The 7,664-nt window shown below is 45.4% G+C and overlaps 1 protein-coding gene across 8 annotated transcripts in view; it reads left to right on the top strand.

The window, feature by feature from the left end:
* The window catches only part of LOC126981882 (uncharacterized), a 76,772-nt gene extending 70,667 nt beyond the window's left edge, over positions 1-6,105 (top strand). For all 8 annotated transcript variants that reach the window (XM_050833502.1, XM_050833527.1, XM_050833545.1 and 5 more), the window contains 2 exons: positions 2,756-2,906; positions 3,938-6,105. In XM_050833502.1, coding sequence (XP_050689459.1) covers positions 2,756-2,906; positions 3,938-4,096 — 310 coding nt within the window. In that variant the 3' untranslated portion in view covers positions 4,097-6,105. The remainder of the gene's footprint in view (positions 1-2,755; positions 2,907-3,937) is intronic.
* The last annotated feature ends 1,559 nt before the right edge of the window (positions 6,106-7,664 follow it).

Here is a 7,664-nt window from a genome sequence, read left to right as displayed (position 1 = left end):
ACGACCTTGTTGACTTTGATGAATAACAAAACAAACAATAATAAAATTAATAACAAACAAACAACAACAAAACAACAACTACAAACATAACGATAGCAATAGAAGCACAAAGATATATAGAAGGAAGATGAGGAAGGAATGTTTATATACGTGACGATCTGAAAAGAGAATAGAAGGTAATATTAATAACAGCAACAACAGCAAATCAACAACAACAACAGTAATAATAATAATAATAGTGATAAAGGCAGAAAAATAGAAAGATATAGCATTGTTGATATACGTGACGATCTGAAAAAAAATGACAAAATAATAATAAGAAGAATGAAAATAACAATAATCTAGGTTCCTGTTCATCATCATCATCATCATCATCATAACTACCACCACTAACACAACCACCATCATCATCATTACTACCAACACCACCACCACCACTAACACAACCACCATCATCATCATCATCACCACCACTAACACCACCGCCATCTTCTCTCTCCTCACCCTTTCCCTATAACATTAGCTCGCTTTTTCCATATGTTTCCTCCCACCACCACCACCACCACCAATCCTTTTCCCTCCCCTTCCCCTCCCCTCCCCTTCCCTCCCCTTCCCTTCCCTTCCCTTCCCTTCCCTTCCCTCCCCTCTCCTCTCCTTGCCTTCGCTTCCCTTCCCTTCCCTTCCCTTCCCTTCCATTCCCCTCACTTCCCTTCCCTTCCCTTCCCTTCCCTTCCCTTCCCCTCCCCTCCCCTCCCCTCTCTCCTCTTCCCTTCCCCTCCCCTCCACCTCATCTCCGTCTCTTCATAACACTTGCATTAACCCTCTCCCCCCCTCCTCCACCTCCTCCTCCTCCTCCTCTCCCCCCTCCTCCTCCTCCCCCCTCCGCCATGACACCCCTCTCTCTCTCTCTCTCTCCCGGAGTTGACAAATTATGCACATGGTGATGAGTATTAACGTCCATTACACTCACGAAATTAATGGGCGTGTGCGTACGTGTGTGTGTGTTTGTGTGTGTGTGTGTGTGTGTGTGTGTGTGTGTGTGTGCGTTCGTTCCAGTAATATATTGAAGGTTTATATTTCAAGAAAGCATAAATAGTAATAATTATCCCCTACTTCATCTCTCTCTCTCTCTCTCTCTCTCTCTCTCTCTCTCTCTCTCTCTCTCTCTCTCTCTCTCTCTCTCTCTCTCTCGTGATTGGTAATTATTACTCAAACAGGAGGTAAAAAAAAATCCCCCCCCACACACACACACGGAAAGTTATTTACACCATCATTGTTCAGGCGATGAAGATGAGAGAGAGAGAGAGAGAGAGAGAGAGAGAGCTTGCGTGTGCTGGACTGACACCCTAATGTTTATATCTTGTACCCCAACGACTCCCCTTCCCTTCCCTCCCCTCCCTTCCCCTCCCTTCCCTTTCCCTCCCCTTCCCTTCTCCTCACTTCCATTCCCTTCTCTCTTTCCCGTTCCCTTCCCCTCCGTTCCCTTCCCTCCCCTCCCCTCCCCTCCCTTCCCCTCTCCTTACCCTCTCTCCCCTTCCCTTCTCCTCCCTTCCCTCCCCTTCCCTTCCCCTCCTTTCCCCTCCTTTTTCCCTTCCCTTCCCTTCTCTTCCCCTTCCCTTCCTTCAATTATCTTCCCTCCCTCCCCTTCATCATCTCTTTTCATTTCCTTCCATAGATTTTCTCATCCCCTCCCTTCTCTTCCTTTCCTATCCCTTTCCTTCCCTTCCTTTCCTTTCCCTTCTCTCCCTTCCCTTCCATTCCATTCCTTTCCCCTCCCTTTCCTCTCATTCCCTCCCCACCCGTTCCTCTCCCTTCCATTCCTCTATTTAACTCTCTCCCTTTACTGAGGTCGTGAGGGGGGAGGAAAGGGGAAGGAAAAGTTGAGAGAGGAAAAGGGAGGGAGAGAGAAGGGGAGGGAGAAAGAAAGAAAAGGAGAGAAACAAAGGAAAGGAAGGAGAGAGGTCTAAAGAGGAGGAGGAGGAGGGGTGAGGGGAGGATAAGGGAGGGGAGAGAACATGAGAGGGAGAAGGGAGGGGAAAGGGGGGACGTTATCACACGGGGTGGGGGGGAGGGGGTTAAAGATTGGATGGACACTAGTTTATCCTTTTCGTGGTTGCATGCTCGTTTGGATACAGCTTGTGGTGAAGAGAAATGGCTGGGGGGAGGTGATGGAGGTGAAGGAAGGGAAAGGAATGGGAAGGGATTGGAAAGAAAGGGAAGGGAGGGAACTGGATGGGATGGGATGGCATGATGTGGGAAGGGAAGGGAGTGGCAGGAAAGGAAAGGAATGGGAAGGGGTTGGAGAGAAAAGGAAGGGATGGAACTGGATGGGATGGGATGGCGTGATGTGGGAAGGGAAGGAAAGGAAAGGGAAGGGAGTGAAAGGGAAGGAAAGGAAAGGGAAGGGAGTGAAAGGGAAGGAAAGGAATGGACATACAGGAAAGGAAGATGCAGAGATAATAAAAGAAGAGAATGAAAAGTAACGGAATTATGGTGGTGGTGGTAAAAAATCGTGTCATTACCATCATTACTATTATTATTATCCTCTTTATTTACTTTATTATTATTAACACGTATTTATTTATCAGTGGTATAGGAAGCGAGACCATTAGTTGACGTCTCCCCTTTGTCCGCAGGTACCAGAAGACCGCCTGGGCCTATACTAATATTATTTTTATTTACTCTATAGTCATTATTTATTTATCAGTGGTATAGGAAGCGAGACCATTAGTTGACGTCTCTCCTTTGTCCTCAGGTACCAGAAGACCGCCGGGGCCATGAGTGCCGTCGGCGAAAAGACGTCCTCGCTGTTCGGGGGCATCGGCGCTAAGTTCGGCCAGCTCAAGGAGACGCCGACCTTCAAGTCCTTCGAGGAGCGCGTCGGCGGCGTCTACTCGGCCGCCAGGGTGAGGAGTTGTCGGCTGTTTGTTGTTGTTGTTGTTGTTGTTGTTGTTGTTGTTCCTAGTCATCTTATTTTTGGTCTTAATCCTTCATCTGTCTGACTTTGCTCTTGTTTTTTTCTCTAAGATCTTTATTTCTTTTATTTCTTTTTTTCTTTTCTCTTTTCACAGACTCGTTCCTTTGTTGTAGCTGTGTTTTGCTCTGTTGTTGTTTTTTTTTGTTTGTTTGTTTGTTTTGTTTTTGTTTCTTTGTTTTGTCTTGTTTTGCTCCTCTTCCTCTTGTTGTTTTATTTTGATCGTGTTTTATCTTGTCTTGTTTATCACCTGTTGCTCTTTCTGTCTGTGATCTATTGTTATCCCTGCTTTCCTCGGTCATTTTCCTTCTTGTCCTTTTCCCTTTTTTTCAGACTTGTGTATCCATTTCTTACTCTCTTCTTCTCTGCTGACCTTTTTTTCTTCACTAGTTTCCTCTCCTTCTCCTTTGGGTCACATATTTATTCATGTTTCTGTCTCTCTCCTTTATCTTTTTTTTTATCTACTGGTTCAATTTCCTTTTTCCTGCATTTTTGTTTTTGCTTGTTTTGTCTGTCTCTCCCTCTCTCTTCCTCTTTCCTACTTTTTACTTTTGTTTTTCTGTCTCTTTAGGCTTGTAGTACCTCTGTCTCGGCCTCTCTTCCCACCTGTCTCTGCCACTCTCCTCACCTCTGTGCTGCCTTTTGTCTCTGTTCTTCAAGGCCTCAGACTCATGCTTGTTTCTGTCTCTCTCTCCCTGCCTTGTTATTGCCCTGACTTCAGATCTCTGGGGCCTCAAACTCATGTCAATTGCAGCCTGTTTATTAATCTCATTGATGCTTCTAATGATTACTCCTTAGTGCCTTAGACTCATGCCATTTGCAGCCTTTTTACCCTTCCTCCTCCTCATTCCTATCTCTTTCTCCTCACTGCCATCCATGACTTTTATTCTTGTGTGGTCAAACTGTCACTCATTTGTGTCCTCCATTCCGGCAACAAGTAATCCGGTCGTCTCTTTCCCCCAGACTCGCATGGGCGGCTCCGGCTCCAACTCCACCCAAGACTTTGAGGAGGCCCTCAAGGAGGCTGAGGGGGAGAAGGCAGCCCTGGAGGCGGCCAACGGGGGCGCCCTGCAGACCTCCACCACCCCCGGCACTGACGTCACTCAGCCGGCCGCATCCTAAGCCCCCACCGCTGCCTCCACCACCACCTGCACTCTTCCACCCACTGCACCCCATCACCACAGTTACTAGAGTTGATATTTTTAGCGAAAGTGGCTCCCTAGTCCATTCGTAGCTTTCATCATTATTTGATAAGGATTAATTTTCTAGACCAGCTGTAGCGACTTAAGGTGTGAGGGTCATGTGGGTCCGTCAGATATTTTGACTAGTAATGACTGTGATTGATTTTGGGTGTCCACTTGGTCCATCTGTAGCCGTTGGCCCAGCCGGCTCTGCCTTCCTGGCCGGCTGGCCGACACAGTTCTCCTGAGGTTAGGGTCATCTTCATTTTTCGGGAAAATTCCTCAAATTTATCCTTACGGCTGTTGAACCCATAGTGACCTTACATTGGCGGCTTCGTCTTCCCTTCGCCGGGGAAGGCGTCAACAGAATAATCAAGAGAACGCACTAACCTCCTGCTGTTTTGTGGAATCTACAACTCGTAAGTTTTTGATCGGGTCCTCTCGGACTTCTTCCTCTGTGTCTGTGTGAACCAAGTGAAGAGATTGTCCTGTACATGTTCTTGTAGAACACTCGACAGGTTCATGAAAAATGACAATATGCAAAGGATGAAAATCTCATATACACTTTTAAGTAGTTTGTTTCATTCAGTCATTGTTTTGAGGCGCCACGCCCCGGGGCAGGCGAGGCCCCTGCCCCCCCTGGCCCGGGGTGGGGCCAGCTCCTGTACCGTCAGCAGTCTGTGAAAGTTGTCTGTGTTTTGGTGCATTATATGAGTGACTCCAGGTGTAGGTGGCTTAGATAGCAATTATTCCTAGGCTGCCTTCAAATATTATATCATAGTGTGAAATTGTTGAATACAGTGAGTGATGTTTTATTTGAAATAATGGTATATAAATATATATAATTTGACTAAATGAGTTGGCATTAGAAATGTTGTGTGTTGTTACTCATATCATAGAAGTATTGATGCAACTCTAAATGTTAACAGATGCGAGGATTGTGGGTAAGCCCCTGTAATCTCCAGAAGGTTTTGGTGGTGTCGGTATAACATAGCGAACATGTCACTAGCTGTTACATCCATAACATTAGCGAACAAACTCAATTTAATGACTTACAGTTTGGTAAATTATTTAATCCTTCAACCTTCTTTCAGTTCATGTTGGGTACTGTCAGTTTTCAGTTTTCTTGTTGGTGATTGGAGGACCGTCTTTGTGTATAGTTAAGAAGCAACAGCAGTACATACCAGAGCTTGGCGAGGCTGCAGCCAGGCCCCCTGAGCATCCCCTGCCCCTGGGCCCCAGGCCAGGCAGGCAACACACACACACAGGTCAACCTGCATTTGGGGTTCACAGGTGCCTGAGGAACCCTGGAAGAGCTGTGTGTGTGTGTGTGTGTGAGTGTGTGTGTGTGCTGGGGTGCGTGTAGCCTGGGGCGCCAGGCCCGCCGCTGGGGCCCAGGGCTGGGGCCACCTGGGGGGCCTCACAAGACCATGTGGAAGGTTCTGGTGGGAAGCCTCCCAGCCCTGATTGACATTCCTTTGTTAGTCTAGAGAAGAGTTCAGGGCTGATGAATAATAATTACCGTGTTTGCCTTCATTTTTAGTATTATGCAGAAAACATGTCCAGTGTCCCTTCCCTGTCTGACATGGAGCAGTATGATGGGTTTATCAAAAGCACAGTATATATATATATATATATTTCTAGGACCTTCTTTTTTAAATGCTTTAACAAACTTAACCCGCAGAGGTTGAAGGTGTTAACCCTTTTAGGTAAGCAGCAAGCCCTTATCACACATGCTTTTGCTACGAGAGTTTGGCATCAGGCGAGAAAACCGGCCTGCACTCCTGGGGCCCCACCGGCCCGCCTGGCCCGCCTGGCCCGCCTGGCCTGCTCCGGCATGGGGCTGGGCCGCCGAGCCTGTGCCCAGTACTGCTTGTGGAGTTGGGGGACTGGAGAGGGTTGTTGTTTTTGTCGTTGTATTCCCAGTTATATGAAACGTAGTTAAAACAATTGTGTATTTTCTTTACATGCCTTATCAAACCTATGGGAAAGCATTGGGTTCACGGTTTTTGTTGCCTTGACACAAACTCTACTGAAAAATAGTAATCTTTCTTGCTGAAAAATGTTAATAGACCTTACAGTAGGTGATGATTGTTGAGGGGAATGAGTCAAGTGCCAAAGCAGTAAGTAGGTGGCAAGTGTGAATGAAAACCATAATAATGAAAGAGTGATAGTCTGTATACCTCCGTGGTGCAGTGGTTAGCTTGCCTAGCTAAAGTATATGCCCAGGCTGTTGACATGCACCTCACCTAGCTTATTATCCCTTTCGAGTTGGTCAATAAATAGGTACCTGAGGAAACCTGGGGAAGGTAAACTTTGGTAAACTGGATTTCATACTGGCTCTGTGTCCTGGGGTAATGGGTTCTTCCCACCACAGGCTCAAGGCCCATTACAGTGGAGATGAGCACCGAGGCCACACGCAGCTATAGCGTATGCCCCCAACTTTACTTTTAGTCCTTTGAGAAGAGAGAGATGTGAGGGAGAAGCTAGGAATGAATGAAGACGGTATGCATAAAGTTGAGTAGAATAGGTATGATGAAATACAGCTGAGGTACAAAACGCTGCCAGACACAATGAATGGCTTGAGGTAATTTGTTGTAGAAGGAGCTGGAGATCCCCACAACATCTTGACTCTTATGTTTGAAACTGTTCCATGGGGAGAGTAAGAGATAAGAGAATGAACCACCAACTGAGAGAGGCTGAAGAAAGATGGTTGAAGGTGGACAACTGAAGATAGAGAAGGAACCAAAATTGTAAGAGGCTGATGATAGTTTATTGATGGAGAAAAGCTGAAGATAGAGAAGAAAGAGAGAATGGACAAACATTGCGACAGATTATTAGTGGCTTAGAATAATTTGTTGAAGGAGAAAAACTGAAGATAAAAGAGAGAGAAAGAAGATAGAGAAGGAACCAGCATTTCAACAGACTGAGAGGCTTAAGATATTTGTTATTGCTATTATCATTGAGATCCAAGAGAGGGAATCAAGAATAAAATAAAAAAACAGACCCAAACCATGTCCCCTCAATGAGCAAACATGGAAAAAAAAGACATTGATTAAAGGAAAATTATAAAAAAGAAAAATAATAGTTGAAGGAAAAATGCTGAAGATGTAAGCAGAGACCCCAACATATAAATACACAGCATACAGATAAAAAAATATAAATATAAGACAATAATCCTGAAGAAACCAAGAAAAGTTAGTTAGCAGAGGCAAAACAGAATGGCCACATGTCACCTGAAACTGATTTAGCAAGAGATATATTGCAACAAAGAAAATACCAGGTGAGTATCTACATATAAACTGGTGCTGCCCAAGTAGACTATTATATTACTCTACCTAATCCTATATTCTCAAACGTTTATGGCTCACAACAAGTATTTCTAAGGCCACAAAGGAGATGGATTTTTCTTCATCTTGAGCTGGTTACCTGGAAGAGGATGATGGCTTTGTGCGTGCGTATGACCTCAAAGTCCTAAAGAAAGTCCTGTTATGTTCCTTTGGTGCTGA

This window comes from Eriocheir sinensis, chromosome 4 (genome assembly GCF_024679095.1).
Source record: "Eriocheir sinensis breed Jianghai 21 chromosome 4, ASM2467909v1, whole genome shotgun sequence".
Lineage (NCBI taxonomy): Eukaryota > Metazoa > Arthropoda > Malacostraca > Decapoda > Varunidae > Eriocheir > Eriocheir sinensis.
This window is presented reverse-complemented; position numbering and strand designations above follow the sequence as displayed.